This window comes from Eleutherodactylus coqui, chromosome 1 (assembly GCF_035609145.1).
Source record: "Eleutherodactylus coqui strain aEleCoq1 chromosome 1, aEleCoq1.hap1, whole genome shotgun sequence".
Taxonomy (NCBI): Eukaryota; Metazoa; Chordata; class Amphibia; order Anura; family Eleutherodactylidae; genus Eleutherodactylus; species Eleutherodactylus coqui.
In genome coordinates, this window is record NC_089837.1 from 148,757,848 (window position 1) to 148,782,880 (window position 25,033).

The window sequence follows — 25,033 nt, forward strand, 5'->3', positions numbered from 1 at the left end:
CTTCTCAACTTAATTTCAGCTTAACCGTCCACACGTCCACATCACACATTCCATCACTCACCGCAGCTTGAACACGGGTCACCAACTCTCATCCATCCATGCTCTCAAGTTTGCTCCGTCACCCCCTGGAGGTGTATCAGTACACACAGATGCACGGACAAAAAAAGTTTGGCAAACATACATCATCAGCTGAAAAACATTGAGGTGAGTGCTATTATTTTTATAAAGTACATAATTCTATTGAGATGAGATTGTGAATGAGCGCTATCTTTGACAAATTATGTGAAAAAGTTTGCTGAGTGACTGAAATATTCTATATTTCTTATCTACTGAAGCTATTATATGCTGTATTAAACGCTGAAGTATTTAGAATCTCTGGGTATTTTTCAACCCCCCTTGTGACCCTGAGCTCAGAGTGAATCTGAAAGCCCCCACCTTTTCAAAACAAATCTCTTATCTCTCCGCGACTATGAAACACATACTGAATAATTTTGAGCTCAAACTATTGCCTGCATTTTAAAATCATAATTAACACATATGCTGGGACCTTGCAACATTCATTTTCAACCCCTGTATAAGTAAGAATATATATTAGAAATTACTATATTTCCCTGCCTACTAAGACAGTATAACTAATTAAATTCATTTCAAGCCTTCATTCCTTTTACGCAAGCAGAGATATTATCCAGGGTTATTATTGCATTTTCTCTCTCGCTGTTATCTTCCTGACCTTGGAAGGCTACACAGAGTCGCAGCTACATGTCAACAACCTCTTCTCCCCTACAAGCAAGCTGTTAACTATTTGCACATACAGTATATACATATATACACACATATATCCACCTAGTATGGATTATACATATTATCTATTATCTATCTTGTATTATACACATTTCCATCTCTTTGCCAAAAAAATCATATGCATTGTAACTTACTTATCGACTTTGCCTGCTCCCCTTATTTCTCTCCCCTACCTAACTGCCAATATAACCTTTAATAGACACTCTCCTGACGCCCTCTTGATCACTTACTGTACTTTTCAACATTTCACTTACGGATACTTTCTTAAACAAATAATGTGTACATACGTAACTTACTCTGACTGTCTCTCTCTCTCTCTCTCCTCCTAGCAAACCTTGGTCTTCCAAGGCACCTCTCGGTCCTAAAGACCTCCTCCCAGACACCATTTTGTAATCTACCATGCGGGTCGGTGTCACACATTTTCATTAGAGTTTTCTTACATTTTACAGATTCATCCACACGGCGGCAGCCCTTGAGGGGCTCTATCTTCTTTAATAAGATCTTACGCATATTACAACAAAAACAACAAAAAATAACACGCTCCATAGAATGCATCCCTCTTAATTTTCAAATTGTCAGCCCCTTATATACCGGCAGACAACCGAGGGTCCCTTCTCCTTATGGAACCAGCCGCATAAAATGCATCTCTCTGAAATCAAATCGCTAGCCCCATATATAAGGCAAACCGACCGAGAGTCCCTTTTTTCTTATGAGGCCTTATCTCACAAAATGCATCCCTCTCTGCTAAACCATTAACAACTAACTAAACTAACCTGAGGGTCCCTTCTCTTGTGAGATCAAATGAAAAGTAAGAGAAAAAAAATTCTGCAGATACAACAAACAATCTCCACTATCGCTAAAACGCTACGGACTTCAACAACAAATAGACTACAGACTAGTTTCTGGGTGAGCCATTGGTGCGCATATCACGGTCAGTGGTCCATGACGGCAAACCCGGAGCCCACACGAGTTACCGTGTAGAACTCTTAACCCAACCCGTCCGGTCACAAACCACAGATAGTCAGTCCCGCTGCAAGACTCGCAGCGTAAAACACAACATAAATATATGTTTGTCTTACCTGGAGTTCTAAGTGAGTTGATCAGGCTCGGTTTGCAGCAGGACGGTTTCTCAGTAGCGTGGATCCGGGTGAATTGCGCTGTAAGCTCCGATTTTACCGCCGCACGTTCGGGCGCCATTTATGAGGGTTAAAATTCTAAGTGCAACACCAATCGGGCCCACCCCACTTGCCCCGTTGCCGGCCGTAAGAAGAGACACCACACACAGGAGTCTGGTCTAGCTCCTCACACGGGAGAAAAAAACTGCGCACTTTATTACAGATTACATGAGATCTTATACATTCTGCCCCCCTCACCACCAAGGGGTGATGGGCTTATAACCATATATGGGCAGTCCGGTTTTCTGGCCTGAGACAGTGAAAATTATGTACATGGTTGAACATCTTGATATGGGCTTCTGGGAAAACAGCCAAGTACATGCGTCCTTGCGTCTGGTTCGGTATCTTCTCTGAATTTCTAGAACATCTTCTTGCAAAGCCTTGGGATATCTGATGTAAGGTGACATTTAAGTTTTTTCTCATTTGGAATTGAATAAAACTTGCATATAGGTATAAAAGTATAAAGAACATATGGCAATATATATATATACCCTCACACATTGTGTGAGGTGGAGCCTGTAGATTTGAAGCCCTCCATTATAGAGTCAGAAGTAGTTATGGCAATGAAACAACTAGCCAAAAATAAAGCACCAGGCATAGATAACATACCAACAGAGCTATTGCTGCCAGCACCAGTGGAAACCATCACAGGGCTGTGCCAGGCAGTATGGGCAGCCACACAATGGCCACACAAGATCCTTCTCAAAATTATAAAGGAAAGACTGAGATCAGTCGTGGAAGCGGCACTCCCTGATGCACAAGCAGGATTCTAGCAAAGATGCGGCATCCGCGACCATATTGTAAACCTGTGATGGACCATTCAAAAAGCTTGAATACCAAAAGAATATCTACATATGCTTCATTGACTACATCAAGGCCTTTAACTGCGTCGATCATGACAAGCTATGGCACGCCCTACAAGATCTGAACGTATCGGCACGTCTAGTCCGGCTGATAAAATCACTTCATACCAATCAAGAAGCCACTATGAGAACATGGTATGGGGACACAGATTGGCTTGGGATCGGCAAAGGTGTTTGACAGGGCTAAATCCTCTCACCCACCCTTCTTGTTTAACCTATATGTGGAAGTGATCATGTCGAAAATGGACCTAGACGAATTAGAAATCGGGGTGCAAATAGGTGGAAGAAACATCAACAATCTCCGTTATGCAGATGCCACAGCTCTGCTTACAGAAACAGAAGCAGGTCTGAAGGAGTTGATATGTAAGATTAAATCTAAAAGTAAAAAATATGGGCCTCTACCTGAATTTAAAGAAGACTAAAATTATGACAACTGCAAAAAATGGCCAAATTTAAATTAAAATCGACAATGAGGTCATAGAATGTGTGCAAAAATTGACCAGGCTGGAGAATCTATGCCAGAGATAAAACGTAGGATAGCATTGGGGTGAAGCGTGATGCTAAACATGGACAAAATCTGGAAAAGTAGGGATATTGGTATAGCAACTAAAAGCAGGATAGTGCAAACCATCATTTCCCCATAGCCATTTATGGATGTGAAAGCTGGACTGCGAAAAGGCTGATAGGAGGATTGATGCATTTGAGCTGTGGTGCTGGTGAAAGCTGCTGCGTATGCCCTGGACAGCGAGAGTAACAAACAGAGAAGTCCTGAATCGTATAAGACCAGATATATCACTGGGGGGAAGATAGCTGGCTCAGACTCACGTATTTTGGCCATGTAATGCAGGCAGAGTCGCTAGGAAAACCTATAATGCTTGGACAGATCAGGGGCAAAAGAAGACCCGGCTGCCAAAGGACACGATGGCTGATACTGTCAAAGCTGATACTGGCATGGATATCAGACAACTGAAAGAAGCAGTGCAAAACCGAAAAACATGGAGGAAGCGAGCCTTTTGGGTTGCTGAGGGTCGTGAACGACTAAACGGCTAACAACAACAACATACTACCATATATTCATACTAAATGAGCATGCGCTTCAGGTTAAAACAGTACAGTGAAATACACTATGTGCACAAAAACGGTGCGCTAAGGTGTACGCAATTCCGCATATGCTTGTGTGAAACCGGAATTAGAGTGGCAATAATTTGACACCCCTCATGCCAATTAAGGAACTTGTTTAGAATTTGATCAAATCACGGCCTTGTGTTTAAGCCCTAAAGATAGGCAGAAACAGGCAACGTATCAGCATATGTTAGCCCAGCAATATGATGCATAAGGCTTTATTCACACAAGCCTTTTTACACAGCTATGTAGCCATATTTTCATACCCGGCCAAATATTGCGGCCATCAGAGTAATTTGGACTCCAATGCATTTGTTCACATGAGCGATTTTGCGGCTTGAATAATCGCCCCGCGTGAAAAATAGCGCATAGGCTGCAGATTCCAGACGGTGCTTTTACGCACAACCAGAATAGATAGTTCTGGATCTGTCTTTTGATGGATATACGCTGGCGGCTTCTTATACACTCCTATGGGAGCTGAAAAAAAAGTGAGGGGGAGGGAGTTTAGCAGCGTCCAACGCAGGGAAAAGCTTACAGGTGCCACTTTTTAACCATTAGAGGATTTACGTGGGGTGAGGGATTTCCGGGCTGCGGCATATTTTTTTGCTAAAACGTCGCACCCGGAATAGAATGTGAATAGAAATTGCTAATTAAGCTTGGGAATTAATCAATGAATCTCTTCTTTCATGCGATTTAATGGCGCATGTGGCCGACCACAAAAACGAATACGCTCGAGTGAAGGAGCCCTTAAGGGGAAAATCTGCATCCGGGCGTGTGAATGCACCCAAAATCACAACTGTAGTATGCGGGAGGTATATATTGCATTCTCTCCCTATTTCAATCAGACCCCAGTAGGAGGGAGGTAAGTTCTTCCTTCCTACGGGCCCCCTTTGTGTGTTCTGCCCGCCCCTTCTACACTTCTGGGTACTGTGAAAAAACCGCGTGTAAGAATACTGCAGCCTGACAGAGCGCGCGGCCAGCACATAGCACGGTGACGTCACTCCCCGTCACGTGACCGAGTTCACCGAACGTTCTACGTTCTGCAGGGGGACACGTGACCTGGAAGTGACTGGCGCGCAGCTTTTGGCGCGCTAGAGTGGAGTTGAACCGTGAGAGCACTGAGCGGCAGGTAAGTGTGTCGCCGGCAGCGCATTCTTGTTGCGGTGTATAGTGTGTGTTCCGTGACACAACGTAATGTATTTCTCCCGGCAGAAGAATGCAGGCTTTTCTGAAAGGGGGGACGTCTATCAGCGCTAAGCCCTTAAAGGAGAAGACGTCTGCCTCTACCTCTGGCAGCGACAGCAAGAAGCAGAAGCCTATTCCGTGGGTGGAGAAATAGTAAGTAACCCGTTCTTATCATTCCCAGTGTGATGTTTCTTAAAGGGACAGTCTGATTAATAACCAAAAATTGCTGAAGCTGAGCATTGGCATAATTCCACCAGCTGTGTCCTTGAAGGGGTTAATGGGAGGTTTTTTTTTCATAAACTGACAGCCAATACAAAAGTTGGTACTCACCACTGCCATCCCAGTGATTTGGCTGCACAGTCACATGACCTGGTGCTATTCTCACCAGCCCCCTGCATGCAGAAGCATAGACCAGCAAGGACTGCGCTAATGGAACAGGAGCCGGTTTTCTGAGAGAAGAAATGCCTCCAGCTAACCCCTCTAAGCCAAAAGGGACTGAACACTGTAAATATATGGTGCTTGGTTTTAATCCAGCGCCATTGTAACTGTATGGCAGGGGTTGAAGTCCGGCTGCACACTGTGGGAGCCCACAGTGGAATCTGACCTTGTACCCGGCCGGTGACCCCGCGTACCTGTCATTTTTCTTTACTGCGGATGGTCTGTCCTGCGAGCCGTCAGACATTTGCTGTGCAGATTTCCCCACGCCGTCGCTAGGTGATGATATGAAATTCACGACCTTTCCGCAATATCAATTGTGGAATGCCCACGGATCGGACAGCTTCCATTGACTTCAATGGAAGCCATCCGTGTGAGATCCACACTAAAATAGAGCACGTGGCGGGTTTTTTTTCTCCCCCTTCACGAGCCGAAAATCGCAATTAATTTTCGCTCGTGCGCAGGGAAAAGCGCTTTTCCATAGCATGCTATGGGCAGTATTTGATCTAGATGTCGCAATGCAAATCCAGCCGTGTGCAGCCGGGCGTAAAGCTCCTGCAGTGTAGCAGAAGCAAGTCGGGTGCTCAGCTGTCAGAGACGGCCCAGGTCCCAGAAGAGAACGCAGAAGGGGTTTATAACTTCTATGTAATGGGGGAAGTGATCACATGATTGCTAGTGACTTCCAGCATTGCGGAGCTGCAGGGTTTTAGCAGACCCCAGCCCTGCCAGGACTACCATCACTGTAGGGGGATGTCTTCCCTGTAACTGTGGCTCCTATGGATGTTACAGTGGAAAACGGCGAAATAAGAAAAGGTAACAGTGTGAATGTTCTGGAGATCTTATAAAACCATCCCACCCCAACCAAAATGGTCATCGATGTTGCCCTGTAATCTGAGACTATACAAACTATATATCAAAACATCTGAAGCAAAATGGGGGACCCATTACTGTACGTTGTCTTAGCATAAATGTGCTAATTTTCAAAATAAAGAACTATAAAGTGTTTTTTTATTTTTCCTTTCGTTTACTCCGTTAGTACACATTTCTCCTTAGGCCACTCCCACACGGATGGGTCAGATTCTACATGAGGGAACCCACAGCGGAATCTGTCTGACTGCGTCCGGCGACTCTGTGTACCTGTAGTGTCTTTACTGTGGATGACCGTGGGCACTTGCATTCGGTCATGGGCAGTAAAGAGTTAAATAATATATTTGTATTTACCGCGCTGTCGCTAGGCAATGAAGTGGGTACCCGTGGCCTATCCGCAATGTCGGAATCCGCACAGAAATAGAACATGCTATGATTTTAATTCCTCTTATGGAAATCTCACTCGCTATCTGCTCATCTAAGTGAAAATGCGAATACTCTTTTTTTTTTTTTTAAGTGTATGGAATATTAAAGATCGCCCGTACGAGTGATGATCGTGGATTCCACAAATCATATCCGTTTGTGTGGGATTGGCCTAAATGAAAGTAAAAAAACTAAAACATTCACTAAAAAGGTAAACATTTATATCACAAAAAAAACAAAAACTGAAAGCCTAAGAAAAAGTGAGCCATAAAATCGCATGTTTTTTTACTGCTATGCGATAGCGCAAGAAAACACATGTATCTGAAAGCTAATGCTTTCCAATGGGTTCCTTCACATCAGCGATGTTTGCTCTGATGCTATCTTGTGAGGGGGAAAAAAAAATCATGGTGTGCTCTATCTTGCCACAATTAGCTCTTTTTTTTTTCTATTGCAAGCGACCGCAATACGAGATTATTCTAAAAAATAAACAAAAACAGCCAGACTGCAGGAACAAAGACGAGATTATTCTTGCGGCAAAATCGCTGTTGCCCGTGTGAAAGAGGTTGTACATTCATTAAAGAGTACATGGCGCCAGGTTTCTGCTGTCCTACCTAAGAGGAGCACAAACTAGTAATAGAGATCCTGATTGCAAAATGGGTCTTTTTTTTTTTCTCCCCCTCCTTTTTTTCCTAAGTGACCCTGCGCTGGATTGAGGATCTGTCTCCACTTTTTGCTGCGACAGCATAACCCTTGTGACAGTCTTAGAAAATGACAGTTATGTCACACTGACCTCTGTAGATGGTGGTCAAGTACAATTCAGAGTTAAGAAAATAGGAATGTTGTACTTGGCGTGTTATCCATTCTTTATAAAGTGCTTCTAATACTGGAAATCTGTTAATGGCCATGTTCTCTAAGTTATAATTATAGCAGCTTCTGTCTAGGCTAATTAGGAGAGCTCTGTGGCCTTAGGGGTGTCTTCACACGGGGCATATTTACTGTGGACTTACTGCAGCAAATACGCACTGTCCAAATCTGCACATTAAGGCCTCATGTCCACGGGCAAAAGAAGAATTAAAATCCGCAGCAGATTTTAACTCTTCTGCCCGCGGATCCGCATCCCATAGGGATGCATTGACCACCCGCGGGTAGATAAATACCCGCGGATGGTCAATAAGTGATTTTTTTTTAAAAATGGAGCATGAAAAAATCTGGACCATGCTCCATTTTTGTGCGGGTCTCCCGCAGGCTTCTATTGAAGCCTATGGAAGCCGTCCGGATCCGCGGGAAACCAAAATAGGAATTTACTCACCTGCTCCGGATCTTCCCTTCGCCGAGGCTTCATCTTCTCTCCGTCGCGGCCAGATCTTTTTCCTTCGGGCCGGTGCATGCGCGCGGCACGCAACCGACGTGCCGAAGAAAGAAGATCCGGTGAATGCCGTCCAAAAAATAAAATAAGGAACTCGAGAAATGCGCTTTCGAATAAAAAAAACGATAAAAAATGTATTCAAAAATGGTACCAACGGAAACGACCGCACATACTGCGCAAAATGAACCCTCACACAACTATGTCAACGGAAAAATAAAGTTATTGTGCACAGAAGATGGAGACAGAAAATAATTTGAAAAAAATGAAATGGCTTTAAGAAATATATATATATCTCAGCAAAAAAAAAAACTATGCAAGTTTGGTATCGTAGTAATCGTACTGACCCATAGAATAAAATTATCATGTCATTTTTGTTGCAATTTGTGTGCCGTAGAAACAAGACGCACCGAAAGATGGCCGAATGTCTATTTTTCGATTTCTCTCAACTTAGAATCTTTTAAAAGTTTTTCAGTACATTACATGGTACATTAAATAGTACCATTGAAAAATATGACTCATCCTGAAAAAAACAAGCGACGTCGATGGATAAATAAAGGAGTTGCGATTTAATTTTTTTTTTAAAAGGTGTAGGAAAAAACAAAAGGGGGGGGGGGGGGAACTAGGGGGTTAAAATCATCTATAGCGCTCCTCCCAATAATCTACACAGGCAGAGGGAGATGCACACTTTTTTAATTTTTTTCACAGACTGGCGAGACTAGTCCCAAACATTGACAATAAGCAATCTTGTTGCCATTTGTGAAATCTTTGTTGCGCCGTCTATTCTGATCTCCATAATGAGTACTGTTCAGTACATAACTCACTATATTCCCCCGGACCCTCCAGCATATATCCCACCACCCACTTTCCAGCACGTAAAGGTCCCCTTACATGAAACACACTTGATGGTCATTCCCCCGACTATAGCTCTTGTGCTGTCACAAACGTTCAGTGAATGGAGATAAAGCCTTGACTTGGAGGGTTAATAGCAGTCACCTTCTCTGATTGCTTCCAGTTTTCATTAATATGCAGTCTATAGGGAGGCGATGGTTGTGAGAGTAATATGCCAGATAATAGAAATGAGCAGATGCAGAAGACTCCTTCCCCTTAGAAGAAACCGCCTTCAGCTTCTCCTCACATCATTCCAATGCCTTGGGTGTCATCCTGAGACACCGACTGCCTGCACCAAGACACTGACCAGACTGAATGCAGATTATTCCAAGAACACGGATCCTCTCCATTGTAAAAGGGGGAGTAAAGTAATAAATAATAATAATATTCACCATAACATTACAGAACAATCTGTACAGTGTTGTGCCTGTAATAGCCTGCAGGAGTGCAGGCACAGTGAAGAAGCCATTCCTGTGCAAGGTAGCTGCATTCAGCTGTAATGTTGGCAGTTGTCCATTTGGGGGCACCCTGCAGTCACTTTTTGTCTTTTACTGACCATTTACCTATTACATTGTCTTATTTTCTTAGTGTTTCTTTTTTTATTAGTTTTTTAAATTTTTATACTTAATGGCTACACGCACTTAAGACTTGTGTACATCAGAGGTTCCATTGGGAGCTTCCATCACTGAATTCCAAAATACTGGGTAAGATAGCACTGCACAATGGGCTATTTCATCCTGTAAAATGCTGTATGGAAACTGAACGGACACAGTTACCGTCAGTGGGGTCCGTTCAGCACCGTTGTAAGACAAATCTGTTTTGTCAGTGGATTTGGTTTTCTTGCTCCCATAGTCATGAGGGCCTAAAATTGGCCTGTCACTAAGGAGTTTAACACAATGAAAACTGCTCACCCCTCATACTCTGGTTTAGGCTAGGGTTGGATGCGACACTGGTTGTCCAGCCAAAGATTGCAGTATTGCCCTGCAACATCACAAACTAATAGAATTACATGCGGTCACGTTACCACTCACCAGTTGTGCGTTTCTTGCATTCTCCAGGTTGCAGAGACTTGCAAAGCCACCAGGTAACCACACTCTTGTATTAGTTTGCAATGCCACAGGGCTATACTGAGATCTCTGGTCGTGCAACATGTCTCGCATCCAAATTCACAGTGTAACCCCAGCCTTGTACTATCTAATAAAGTCAGCAAGGACGTTGATATGGAGGCTGAACTATATCTCATCTCTTAGCTAGCTGTAAAGGCCTTGTCTAAGTGTGACAAAAATTGGTTCCAATTGTGTTAAAATAAGCAGCAGTACAAACCTGTCCTTTTTACCTGGCGATCGGTGATGCATTGGCCACGGTTCTCCTAGTCTCTACAAATGGCTAACACCTGACTGTTGCATCAATGAGAAGGCGCAGCAGTCACATGCCATTCTCCTGGCATCATGTCTACCAGTATCTGGTGATGCCAGGGGAATGGCACGTGAACAACTGCATCTTTGGCTGCAGCGATGCAGTAGTCTCCTGCACACACATCTTCTCGCAGCTCCTCTCCGGCTAGCGCGTGAAGAGTCAGGATTCCAACACATGTTCTAGTACGAGGCGGGTCTACTGGATACATAGAACATTTTTCTTTGTTTTGAAGTGACAGCACAGTATCTGGGCTAACTGCAAATCGTGATGAGACTGAATTGTCACAATTTGCAAATTGGTAATTGCATTGGCTACCACTTTGGCCGCCATCTGGAGCCCTGTTGTTGAGTTGTAGCCGGCACCTTTACATGGGTAATGCTTGGATGAACAAACTTTTTCTTTTTGTTTGTTCGTTCGTTCCCTATCAACCGCCTGTGTTAAAGTACCTTCACCCTGCTTATATCATACCCAGTTATATACGCTTTCCTCAGTCCGGTATGTAAAATGTCATGGCAGAGAAAGTAAAGAACAATGTTTCCAATTGCCATCTTGTGTGCATGTTGTACTGTTCTTCATCGTGGTTTTTATTTAGTATTAAACATATGGTTTCTCTGCAGCCGGCCCAAATGCGTTGATGAAGTGGCATTCCAAGAAGAGGTGGTGGCTGTGTTAAAAAAGTCACTGGAAGGAGCAGATGTAAGTAGTCAAGAACATTACAAATAAGTTCGTTTTGATACACCTTCAAAAGCTACTCAAGTATCTTTAAGGGCTTGTTCACACGACCGTATATGCGCAGTTATTGTAGCTGCGTCCAAAAATAGTTACCATCTGAAGCATTGGATTCCAATATATCCCTTTAGATGAGCAGTTTTAATGCCCGTATGAAAGGTCTAAGGATGAGTTCACACTAGAGATGAGCGAACACCAAAATGTTCGGGTGTTCGTTATTCGAAACGAACTTCCCGCGATGTTCGAGGGTTCGTTTCGAATAACGAACCCCATTGAAGTCAATGGGCGACCAGAACATTTTTGTATTTCGCCGATGCTCGCTAAGGTTTTCATGTGTGAAAATCTGGGCAATTCAAGAAAGTGATGGGAACGACACAGCAACGGATAGGGCAGGCGAGGGGCTACATGTTGGGCTGCATCTCAAGTTCACAGGTCCCACTATTAAGCCACAATAGCGGCAAGAGTGGGGGCCCCCCCCCCCTCCCAACACCTTTTACTTCTGAAAAGCCATCATTAGCATGGCATACCTTTGCTAAGCACCACACTACCTCCAACAAAGCACAATCACCGCCTGCATGACACTCCACTGCCACTTCTACTGGGTTACATGCTGCCCAACCGCCCCCCCTCCCCCCCACAGCGCACACCAAAGTGTCCCTGCGCAGCCTTCAGCTGCCCTCATGCCACACCACCCTCATGTCTATTTAGAAGTGCGTCTGCCATGACGAGGGACCGCAGGCACACACTGCACAGGGTTGGCACGGCTAGGCAGCGACCCTCTTTAAAAGGGGCGGGGCGATAGCCCACAATGCTGTACAGAAGCAATGAGAAATAGAATCCTGTGCCACCGCCATCAGGAGCTGCACACGTGGGCATAGCAATGGGGAACCTATGTGCCACACACTATTCATTCTGTCAAGGTGTCTCTGCATGCCCCAGTTAGACCGGGCTTTTTAATTCATAGACACAGGCAGGTACAACTCCCTATTGTGAAGTCCCTGTCGACCGACAGCATGGGTGGCTCCCTGGAACCCACCGGCGGTACACAAAAATATCCCATTGCATTGCCCAACACAGCTGAGGTAGTAATGTCGTGCGTAATACAGGTGGGCTTCGGCCCACACTGCATGCCCCAGTCTGACTGGGGTTCTTTAGAAGTGGACACATGTAGGTTAAACTCCCTGTGGACCCACAGCATGGGTGGGTGCCAGGAAGCCACCGGCGGTACATAAATATATCCCATTGCAGTGCCCAACACAGCTGAGGTAACGTCAGCTGGAATGCAGGTGGGCTAAAAATTAATTTGATTACACTGTAGGCGAGGGCCCACAAAAATTGCTGTATCAACAGTACTAATGTACATCCCAAAAATTGGCCATGGCCAGCCAAGAGGGCAGGTGAAACCCATTAATCGCTTTGGTTAATGTGGCTTAAGTGGTAACTAGGCCTGGAGGCAGCCCAGTGTAACGAAAAATTGGTTCAAGTTACAGTTCCAACGCTTTTAAGCGCATTGAAACTTTTAAAAATTGTTTAGAAAAATTATTTGAGTGAGCCTTGTGGCCCTAAGAAAAATTGCCCGTTCAGCGTGATTACGTGAGGTTTCAGGAGGAGGAGCAGGAGGAGGAGGAGGAATATTAGACACAGATTGATGAAGCATAAATGTCCCCGTTTTGGATGGTGAGAGAGAACGTAGCTTCCATCCGCGGGTGCAGCCTACGTATTGCTTACGTATCGCTGCTGTCCGCTGGTGGAGAACAGAAGTCTGGCGAAATCCAGCCTTTGTTCATCTTGATGAGTGTTAGCCTGTCGGCACTGTCGGTTGACAGGCGGGTACGCTTATCTGTGATGATTCCCCCAGCCGCACTAAACACCCTCTCCGACAAGACGCTAGCCGCAGGACAAGCAAGCACCTCCAGGGCATACAGCGCTAGTTCAGGCCACGTGTCCAGCTTCGACACCCAGTAGTTGTAGGTGGCAGAGGCGTCACGGAGGACGGTCGTGCGATCGGCTACGTACTCCCTCACCATCCTTTTACAGAGCTCCCGCCGACTCAGCCTTGACTGGGGAGCGGTGACACAGTCTTGGTGGGGAGCCATAAAGCTGTCCAGGCCCTTAAAGACTGTTGCACTGCCTGTGCTGTACATGCTGCTCGATCTCCGCACCTCCCCTGCTACCTTGCCCTCGGTACTGCGCCTTCTGCCACTAGCGCTGTTGGCTGGGAATTTTACCATCAGCTTGTCCGCAAGGGTCCTGTGGTATAGCAACACTCTCGAACCCCTTTCCTCTTCGGGAATGAGAGTGGGAAGGTTCTCCTTATAGCGTGGGTCGAGCAGTGTGTACACCCAGTAATCCGTTGTGGCCAGAATGCGTGCAACGCGAGGGTCACGAGAAAGGCATCCTAACATGAAGTCAGCCATGTGTGCCAGGGTACCTGTACGCAACACATGGCTGTCTTCACTAGGAAGATCACTTTCAGGATCCTCCTCCTCAGGCCATACACGCTGAAAGGATGACAGGCAATCAGCCGGTGTACCGTCAGCAGCGGGCCAAGCTGTCTCTTCCCCCTCCTCCTCATCCTCCTCATGCTCCTCCTCCTGTACGCGCTGAGAAATAGACAGGAGGGTGCCCTGACTATCCAGCGGCATACTGTCTTCCCCCGCCCCCGTTTCCGAGCGCAAAGCAGCTGCCTTTATGGTTTGCAGGGAATTTCTCAAGATGCATAGCAGAGGAATGGTGACGCTAATAATTGCAGCATCGCCGCTCACCACCTGGGTAGACTGTTCAAAATTACCAAGGACATGGCAGATGTCTGCCAACCAGGCCCACTCTTCTGAAAGGAATTGAGGAGGCTGACTCCCACTGCGCCGCCCATGTTGGAGTTGGTATTCGACTATAGCTCTACGCTGTTCATAGAGCCTGGCCAACATGTGGAGCGTAGAGTTCCACCGTGTGGGCACGTCGCACAGCAGTCGGTGCACTGGCAGCTTAAAGTGATGTTGCAGGGTGGCAGCGTCCGTGTGGGACTTGCGGAAATGTGCGCAGAGCCGGCGCGCCTTTACGAGCAGGTCTGACAAGCGTGGGTAGCTTTTCAGAAAGCGCTGAACCACCAAATTAAAGACGTGGGCCAGGCATGGCACGTGCGTGAGGCTGCCGAGCTGCAGAGCCGCCACCAGGTTACGGCCGTTGTCACACAGGACCATGCCCGGTTGGAGGCTCAGCGGCGCAAGCCAGCGGTCGGTCTGCTGTGTCAGACCCTGCAGCAGTTCGTGGGCCGTGTGCCTCTTATCGCCTAAGCTGAGTAGTTTCAGCACGGCCTGCTGACGCTTGCCCACCGCTGTGCTGCCACACCGCGCGACACCGACTGCTGGCGACATGCTGCTGCTAACACATCTTGATTGCAAGACGGAGGAGGAGGAGGGTGCTTTAGTGGAGGAAGCATACACCTCCGCAGATACAACCACCGAGCTGGTGCCCGCAATTCTGGGGGTGGGTAGGACGTGAGCGGTCCCAGGCTCTGACTCTGTCCCAGCCTCCACTAAATTCACCCAATGTGCCGTCAGGGAGATGTAGTGGCCCTGCCCGCCTGTGCTTGTCCACGTGTCCGTTGTTAAGTGGACCGTGGCAGTAACCGCGTTGGTGAGGGCGCGTACAATGTCGCGGGAGACGTGGTCGTGCAGGGCTGGGACGGCACATCGGGAAAAGTAGTGGCGACTGGGAACTGTGTAGCGCGGGGCCGCCGCCTCCATGATACTTTTGAAGGACTCCGTTTCCACAACCCTATACGGCAGCATCTCAAGGCTGATGAATTTTGCTATGCGGACGGTTAACGTTTGAGCGTGCGGGTGCGTGGCGGCGTACTTGCGCTTGCGCTCCAATAGTTGCGCAAGCGACGGCTGGACGGTGCGCTGAACTACACTGGTGGATGGGGCCGAGGACAGCGGAGGTGAGGGTGTGGGTGCAGGCCAGGAGACGGTAGTGCCTGTGTCCTGAGAGGGGGGTTGCATCTCAGTGGCAGGTTGGGGCACAGGGGGAGAGGCAGGGGTGCAAACCGGAGGTGGTGAACGGCCTTCGTCCCACCTTGTGGGGTGCTTGGCCATCATATGTCTGCGCATGCTGGTGGTGCTGAGGCTGTTGGTGTTGGCTCCCCGCCTGAGCTTTGCGCGACAAAGGTTGCACACCACTGGTCGTCAGGCGTCTCTGTGAAAAACTCCCAGACCTTAGAGCACCTCGGCCTCTGCAGGGTGGCATGGCGCGAGGGTGCGCTTTGGGAAACAGTTGGTGGATTATTCGGTCTGGCCCTGCCTCTACCCCTGGACACCGCACTGCCTCTTGCAACCTGCCCTGCTGCTGCCCCTGCCTCCCCCTCTGAAGACCTGTCCTGAGTAGGCGTTGCACACCAGGTGGGGTCAGTCACCTCATCGTCCTGCTGCTCTTCCTCAGAATCCTCTGTGCGCTCCTCCCTCGCACTTACTGCCCTCACTACTACCTGACTGCAAGACAACTGTGTCTCATCGTCATCGTCCTGCTCACCCACAGAAAGTTCTTGAGACAGTTTGCGGAAGTCCCCAGCCTCTTCCCTCGGACCCCGGGAACTTTGCAATGGTTGGGCATCAGTGACGATAAACTCCTCTGCTGGGAGAGGAACCACTGCTGCCCAATCTGAGCAGGGGCCAGAGAACAGTTCCTGGGAGTCTTCACGCAGCTGAGCCATTGGAGTGGAGTGAGGAGGCTGGGAGGAAGGAGGAGCAGCAGACAGAGGATTCTGATTTGCAGCAGTGGACGGCGCAGAACTGCGGTTGGACGATAGGTTGCTCGAAGCACTTTCTGGCATCCAGGACAGGACCTGCTCACACTGCTCATTTTCTAATAACCGTCTCCCGCGTGGACCCATGAATTGTGCGATGACTGTCGGGACGCCAGAAACGTGCCTCTCTACTAATCGCGCCGCAGTCGGCTGCGATACACCTGGATCAGGAGTTTGGCCTGTGCCCACACCCTGACTTGGCCCTCCGCGTCCTCGGCCGCGTCCACGTCCTCTAGGCCTACCCCTACCCCTCAGCATGCTGTATTACCAGTGATTTGATTTCACAGGCAGGAAATAAATTGGCGCAAGACTGCAGGCCAAATATAATTTTTTCCCTTTTTTGAAAACGAAAGGCCCCACTGCCTCTAGTAAATGAATAATCTAAGTTTAATAACTGTGCTGTGGCCCTGCTAATGTGGCACAGAACTTGAGGGTAGCAGAGTTATTATAACTCTGGCAGAGCAGGTATTTTTTTTCCCAATTAAGGAAAGCAAATGGCGAAGCCAGGAGTAAAACGTATCTGGGTGCGTCTGATTTTTAAACGTTGCACACGCAGCCGACACGTACACACAGCCCTTAGGACGGACAGAGGCAGGTCAAATAGAATTTTTTTCACTTGTTTTACAAGCAAAAGGCCGCACTGCGTATATTCAATGAATAATAACTGTGTTGTGGCCCTGCCTACACAATTCTTTCCCTGCAGTATCAATGGAGGGTGCAATGCTCTGCAGAGGCGATTTTGAGAAGAAAAAAAATATGCAGCACAGCTAACAGCAGCCAGCACAGTACTGCACACGGTTAAACACTCTCCCTGCCTATGCAACACTTCTGTCCCTAATGCCGGGTGCAACGCTCTGCAGAGGCGATTTTGAGAAGAAAAAAAAATTGCCACTGCTAACAGCAGCCAACACACAGCTATCAGTGGCCCTAATAAGGACCTTTGGGGGTCTTGAAGCCTACACTAACTACCAATTCTTTCCCTACAGCAGCTCCGGTACAAACAGCACTGTCCGTCATCTAACTCACAAGGCATCTGAGGCGAGCCGCGGGAGGGGCCGACTTTTATATTAGGCGGACACCTGATCTCCCCAGCCACTCACAGCAGGGGGGTGGTATAGGGCTGGAACAACACAGGAGGAAGTTGTAATGCCTTCCCTGTCTTTCAATTGGCCAGAAAAGCGCGCTAACGTCTCAGGGAAGGAAGTGAAAGTAACCAGAACACCGCATGGTGTTCGTTACGAATAACGAACATCCCGAACACCCTAATATCCGCACGGATATCAAGTTCGGATGAACACGTTCGCTCATCTCTAGTTCACACATTGCATAATTTTTCAGTAAGTAAATCTGCAATTAAATAGGTGCATGACTTTGTTGCAGATTTTGATGCAAATGTAGCTGAAAATTTCACTTATTACAGTTAAAGGGGTTGTCCCGAGGCAGCAAGTGGGTCTATACACTTCTGCATGGCCATAATAATGCACTTTGTAATGTACATTGTGCATTAATTATGAGCCATACAGAAGTTATAAAAAGTTTTATACTTACCTGCTCCGTTGCTGGCGTCCTCGTCTCCATGGTGCCGACTAATTTTCGCCCTCCGATGGCCAAATTAGCCGCGCTTGCGCAGTCCGGGTCTTCTCCTCTTCTCTATGGGGCTCTGTGTAGCTCCGTGTAGCTCCGCCCCGTCACGTGCCGATTCCAGCCAATCAGGAGGCTGGAATCGGCAATGGACCGCACAGAAGCCCTGCGGTCCATGAAGACAGAGGATCCCGGCGGCCATCTTCAGCAGGTGAGTATGAAGACGCCGGACCGCCGGGATTCAGGTAAGCGCTGTGCGGGTGGGTTTTTTAACCCCTGCATCGGGGTTGTCTCGCGCCGAACGGGGGGGGGGGGTTTAAAAAAAAAAAAACCCGTTTCGGCGCGGGACATCTCCTTTAATGAAATTTGTGGTGAAAGCCTATGCATTTCCCTAAGGGTTCATGCACACAGCCATATGCGTAAAACGCTACAGCCTGTACACTCTGCCTTCATAGAACACATATGTGCTGCCTATGGCACTGTGCACACCCATGAATCACTTGCTCACAGACATGCGCAGTGTTTATTTTTGTTTTATTTCCCGTATCCTACGTAGCCCGTACAAGGGCATAGGTTCACACTGCGTACATATGCAGAGAAATGGAGCATGCTGCAATTATTTCTCTTGCGTATTGATACGCAGTGCCCACATGCCAGTGTGCATGGATCATTGAAAGTTCATTGACCCCATTCACAGAGTATCACGCATGTGGGCAATGCACTCATAATACCCGGTGAAAACAGTCGTGTGCAGAAGCACTAAAACATAGAACAGGCAGCATGTCAAGAATCTGCTGTGGGTAAATGAGTTTAGAACCCTATCCTTGTACTGTACTTTTATTGTGGAATTCCGGTGTGTATTCTGCAGTCGTGATTTTACGGTGCGCGGGAATTCACTTTAATATACTGGCTAAAGGAATACGGTCGCCTTATTTCTGCAAAATACTACAGTATGCATAATGACATGAGCCAAAATAAACTCAGGGATTAGTATATAAGGCCGATTCTGCCTTCGTCTGCTCTGCTAATTTAGTTAAAGGGACTCTGTCAGTGCAGATCACGGTAAATAAAATGGAAGTCAGAAAACGAATGAGTTTGCCAGATGGACTACCAATAAACCGTAACTTTTATTATAACCATTAAAATATATAGTTCAATTGTGGAAAAAAATTGCAAAGAGGGGGAGATAAAGACAAGGTCAGACTTTGATCTGTTCTGACCCTACCAAACAACCCTGTCTATCAATCTTGGGAAGTCCGCCCGGACATGGGCGATCCCAACCTGAACATCTCCCATCTCAAATTCCACAATCAACTGTACATCAGTCCAATATATGAAAGTATATTTCACAAACTATATTCCACAGTTTGTTAAATACCATAGCTAGAGCATGCAAATTGTCTAGGAATGAAGACCATGGGGGGTGGGGTTGAATGGCACATTAGCTTATAAAATGATAGGATATAGCCCCCCTAGAATGGTACGTTCAAGGGGAAAATGGAACTATATTAGACAATTACTTAAATTAAATTGATGAATAAACTTCCGAGATTTTGCAGCTGGATAGTTTTACTATATACACCCCCCTCTGGAGGAGCACTGAATTGCCAGAGTAAGTTGGAATGAAGAAAATAAAAAAACTTTTTCTGTGCTTCTTTAGGAATTGCCTCGTTTTCCAAAAACCTCTGGATGACCCAAGTCCAAAAAGGAAATTTATTTATATAAAAATAAAAAACAGAGGTGACAGACCTCTTTTATAGAAATAAACAAAACATCAAATAACCATGCGCAACGCGTTTCGGCGTTAAATGCCTTTATCAAGCATAATAATCTCTAAAACTGGTCACTATATATAATTTAACATACGATGTAAGCTGTTAGGAAAGGATCAACCTCTACTCCGCTCCAGTGTGCAGCGCCATTTTGGGTGTTTGTTGATGACGTTCACCACCCCGTGATGTCATCACTATGTTGCTGGAACGCTCAATGCGCTCCACGGAGCATATCACGTGACTGTATCACTCCGTGACACAGCCACTCCCATTTAATCTTATGGAGCGCACGCTGCGTTCCATCGGACTATGACGCGGGGCTCTAAAGTGACACGTGACTCCTCAATACTTTAGAGCCCCGCGTCATAGTCCAATGGAACGCAGCGTGCGCTCCATAAGAGGAAAGGATCAACCTCCCATTTAATAACAGCTCACATGGTATGTTAAATTTATTATATATAGTGACCAGTTTTAGAGATTATTATGCTTGATAAAGGCGTTTGTTAACGCAGAAACGCGTTGCGCATGGTTATTGGATCTTTATTTGTTTATTTCTGTAAAAGAGAGGTCTGTCACCTCTGTTTTTTATTTATGTAAATTTCCTTTTTGGACTTGGGTCATCCAGAGGTTTTTTGAAAAAACCGAGGCAATTCCTAAAGAAGCGCAGAAAGTTGTTTTGTTTTTTTTCTTTCTATTTTCTTCATTTTACCTTTACCCGGCCTTTGTAAAACGAGCGGGGTATTACTTGGTCTGCAGCTCTCCAGGCGACTGGATATCGGGGAAACCTCGAAAAAGATATTAATTTACATCTACCTGGATTCAAGGTGCAAGCGGGTCAACAGGTGGCACGCTGAGCACCGGGTGAGTGGAATTGCATCCTTATATATCCATAAAAGTTCTAGTTGGTGTGCAAGGCGCTCTCCTTGATATGTGTTTATCAGAGTAAGTTGGAGGGATTTTCACTGTGGGATAAGAGGGGTGTAATCTTTCTGGAACAGGTACATTCTGGGGGTTGTGTTGTTTTGTCTTTAGTTTTGAACATTTTAGAGAGCTTTATGATCTTCCCCATAATTATAATTGTCCAGTTCTTTCAGTTACGACATGCATTTGCTGCCCAGTATCTGTGTGCTTACCGTTCAACACCCTTTGAATTTTCTTGGGTGTTCTGGATCTACAAAGGGCCTAATATATTATTTATATAGACAGATAATTTATAATTTACAGCAATTCTCTATAATTGTTTAAGAAAAATGGAAGGAGGCTTGGGCCAAATAGCATTGATAAATGGGCTGTAGTGTTGCATATTATTCCAATGATATCCCTATCTGAAAGTTAATAAGTATCACAATTGTATTTAGTGCATAGAGTTTATTGTACTCCATTAAAGTTGTTTAACATGGGTATTAAATTAAGCTCAGACTGTCCAAAATGTTGCATGGTTGGTGTAGATTTGATGCATATGGTCTGGGATTTTGTAAAACTGCATGAATCTTGGGGGTGTCCACGAACTGTGAAAATAATTTCTTGTCTTGGAAGTCATTAGAGACTCCTTGCACAAGGGGAATGTTGACTGAATACTATTGAGAAAGGAAACTGAATTTGAAACCTACAACCTCATGGCCTAAACGACTTTTTTTCCCTTTATGTAATTGGTATACCAGCTGTATATCAGAGGTGCATTGATTGGAAATTGTCAGGTGGTGGTCCTTACCTGACCTAATACCTCCAACAGTAATTTAGATTGCGCTAGGTGTTTACTGGTGATGCATAATTTATTTGGCATCTATATCACTCAGATTGCTCATAGGGCATTTGACGTAATTTCAGTTTTCATATATCAAATACAAAATTAGTGTGGGCATGTGTTGGTGGCTTGTATGTGGTTCTGGCAGTGTTTAGTATATCATATGATTGGCCAGCTGATTGATATCTCAATGTAAGGGTGCATTCACACGAACGTATATCGGCTCGGTTTTCACGCCGAGCTGATATACGTTGTCCTCGTGTGCAGGGGGGGGGGGGGGATGGAAGAGCCAGAAGCAGGAACTGAGCTCCCGCCCCCTCTCTGCCTCCTCTCCGCTCCTCTGCACTATTTGCAATGAGAGGAGGCGGGGCTAAGGGCAGAGAATTAGCCCCGCCCCTGTCCTGCCTCTCTCCATTGCAAATAAGGTGGAGAGGAGGCGGGAGCTCAGTTCCTGCTCCTGGCTCTTCCATCCTCCCCCCTGTGCAGAGAGACAACGTATATACACCAGGAACTTCCTAGTAGGTAGCGCTGTGGATTTTTCCTGAAGAAACATATTTTTTAAAATTTGTATTTATTTTTTTCTCTCTTTTCTAAGTTTCTTCGATCCTGTTTGGACGTACAAGTACAAGAGAGACTTTTCGGGTAGGGTGGGAGAAGTGTTAGGGGAGTGGGTGGAGGGTGGTATAATCTGTTTTGTAGGGTTATTTTGTCATGTGACAGCGAATCCACGTCCTCATTAGTAAGCATGGCCACAAGCAATATACCCTGGTTTTATACGCTGCAAGACGAAACAATTCGTGGCGGCTATAGATGAGGTTTTAACCCTTTGCAATCCAATTTTGGAAACGGGATTAGGGGGCTTTCTCTTTCTGCCATTTTACAACAGCGCCATCTGCTGGCTAGAGCCAGTACTGCGGTATGAGACATGCTGGAGAGGCCACCAGCAACAGAGCGGCCAGTAATCTACAGTAAGAATACCCTGCCAGACGTCTTCTGACATCGGAGCTGTACAGCCTTCAATCGGAATGTCTTTAGACGTCAGACAGTGGATTGGAAAGGGTTAATAGTGTTTTGGTGGTGCTGCCTTATTAAGTTGGCCATCCAGGCCTATGTTTTAGTGTGTGTTTATATGCACAATTACACACGATTAATGACTGAGGGGAGACAGGCTCTCGCTCATAGGTACTGTCATGACTCATGACAAATGATTACTTGTAAGTATTCTTCCTGTTTTCTTCTATTCATCTTACTTGTTTAAGTATTTAATACCTCCACCCCACTAAGTGTTAATAAAGAGAGAAACCTTGAAGGTGTGGCTACTACCTCACTGAAAATGGGGATAAACCTGAGATTATTCTCAGTTTACCAATCTGAATTTTCTGTTCCGATTTGTGGGGGAAAGCCCTATTTAACAAGAGTTGCCATGTGATAAAATGCAATATATGTTTGTAATGTTATCTAATTTGTCTCTTATAGCATGCCCATCCATTGATAGACCATTGCAGAATATATACACCCCTTGCACTGTGTGCCATTATGTGTTACTAGACTCAAGCATTATACGAACTGATTAGTTCAGCCGCAGTGTATTCTGATACTGGCTAGTTCTATCAATAACCTTTTTGCCTGTGGATGTGAATAATGTTCTTTTGGTAATGGTGAAAGACACTGACTGAGCTTCTTGGCTTCTAAAAATATAGTAGGTAGCTATCCAAGACATTTAAGCAAGCTTAGTGGGCCGGTGAGTAAATGCCAATGGTAATTTTAGTATTGGGATTGATTTACAAAGTAGCAGAATATATTGAGCACTCCCCTCCCTCCCTCCCTCCTTCTCTTTTTAATTAACATTGTTACTGTACTGAGCCACTTACTGTAAGATGTCATTGTAGCACCTTACATGCTAGTGGAATTAGTTTTAGTAGTATGTATTAATGTCTGGAACAAAATTAAAAAAGTAAATAAATGGCTAAAAGAACCACTCCAGTAAGACTTTATTTTCATTCATTACAACCACCCCCCCCCTCCCCCTTTCCAGTATATATTAGTTGACTAGTATTATCTTGTTTAGTTATTCCTTTGTCTGAAACTTCCTGGAGTCCTTCTCTTGTGATCCCTGATCTGTAGTTTGTGATCAATGTACCCGTGACTATATCCAACTCCCATTGGTTAACATTAGCAGCCGTAACACAGCAAGTGCAAACTGCAATCACCTCTGTGCATGCAATGGTCATCTGAGGCCGTGTTCACACCTGCATATAAGACAGAACCGAACAGTGCAGAATAGGTCCCATTGACAAATGATGTCTGCCTAGATCCTGTTTGGCGTTTCATGCCTGATCGGTGCCGGAGGCCATTGTAAATTTGGTTGTGGCTTATCTTGGTGCATCTTCAAGTGGTCATAAACCTTGGATAGCTGTCCGTTAACACTCATCTGGCTGACTATTTCTCCCGATCTCTGCTCAGTCGAGTATGTGCTCTCAGTGGGGAGGGACTAAGTTGCTGCCCAACAGCTTTGATGGTAGCTTATTGTTTTTGATCACAAAATTATTGGGCAAAAAGTATGATCCTCCCTTTCCGGACATCTGCCGTTGGAGAGTCTGGACCCCTCCATACGCATTAGTTGGCTGATTCGGCTAACTTTCATCTAATGTGTGTAATGGGCACATTCTACTGTTGGCAGAAACAAAACAAACCGACGTAAGGTACCGAGTGGCGTACAAGAAGTTAAAGTAAAATATGCCGGAGTTTTGATAGAAGATACATTAGCAGAGGAAAGAATGGTTGCAGGTTTTGTCAACTAGCAAATAGATATGTGGAGAGCGCCATGAGGACATGGGGTACTCCACGGGCGAATATTTAATGTGACTCTGAAGATGTAAAAACTGCCTCCCCAGCACCAGCTATTGGAAGGTAGCTTCCCTCTAAGGCTAACTTCACATGGACGAGCGTGATATCGTTCTGTGAATTGCAGCCTGATATCGCGCTCGCCCGCATGGGATCTCCCTGCATGTGAGGCGTCTTTATTTCAAAACCACCTTGCATCACTTTGGGGATGCCTCACATCGCACCGTGTGCACCTAGCTAACAATGGGTAATGCTTTCCAAGGGAACACCCAAAGAAAGGATGTGCTGCCATTTATTTCCCGCATTGCGATGTGGGGAAAAATATCGCTAATTATTCAAAGGAATGGGGTTTATATTCGTGCGAGGGTTGTGCGTCTACAAATCTCGCATGATTTTCTTGGCCGCGTGCAAATGGTCTAAGTCGATGTTCAATTTTTTTTTAACACGCCTTTTGAAGAAGGCTAGGGATATAAGCAAAACCAAAGTGCTCTCCGTAAGGAAAAGACACCCGTCTACATACAGCTGTTTCAGTGTTTTTTGCCTCATCAATGCAGAGTTGATCTGATTGGCCAGGTAAGAGGCCATTGATGTGAGTCGGGTCTGGGGATCATTGTTTTCCCATTGTGAAGAGCACCACAGGCCATTGCGAGTCCTAGAGGCAATGTGATGCTCCCATAAGACAGATATGCAATTAGAAAGGGAAGAAAAAAGGCTTCCACAGTGCTACCTGTTGGAGGATTGCTACCCTAGAAGTCAACCTTTTTGATCTGGCTATGGATACAAGGCCCAATGTACATGGGCAGATCAGATTCTGCATGCAGGAGCCTGCGGCGGAATCTGACCCTGCCCGCGGCGGAATCTGACCCTGCCCGCGGCGGAATCTGACCCTGCCCGCAGCCGTGGACACTGCTTACCCATCCAGGTCTTCTAATTTCTTCACTGCAGATTGGTGCAGAAGCATTGGCCGACGGACATTCACAGTGGAGTTTTTTTTTTTTTTTTTCCTTTTAAAAATCTT

The 25,033-nt window shown here is 46.0% G+C and overlaps 1 protein-coding gene across 2 annotated transcripts in view; it reads left to right on the forward strand.

The window, feature by feature from the left end:
* Positions 1 to 4,974: 4,974 nt before the first annotated feature.
* Positions 4,975 to 25,033, forward strand: part of RFC4 (replication factor C subunit 4) — a 33,533-nt gene continuing 13,474 nt past the window's right edge. Inside the window, exons 1-3 of one of the 2 annotated variants that reach the window (XM_066601604.1) lie at positions 4,975 to 5,090; positions 5,174 to 5,299; positions 11,159 to 11,237. In XM_066601604.1, the coding sequence (XP_066457701.1) occupies positions 5,178 to 5,299; positions 11,159 to 11,237 (201 nt within the window). In that variant the 5' untranslated portion in view covers positions 4,975 to 5,090; positions 5,174 to 5,177. The remainder of the gene's footprint in view (positions 5,091 to 5,173; positions 5,300 to 11,158; positions 11,238 to 25,033) is intronic. The other variant, XM_066601609.1, reaches the window with a different exon arrangement.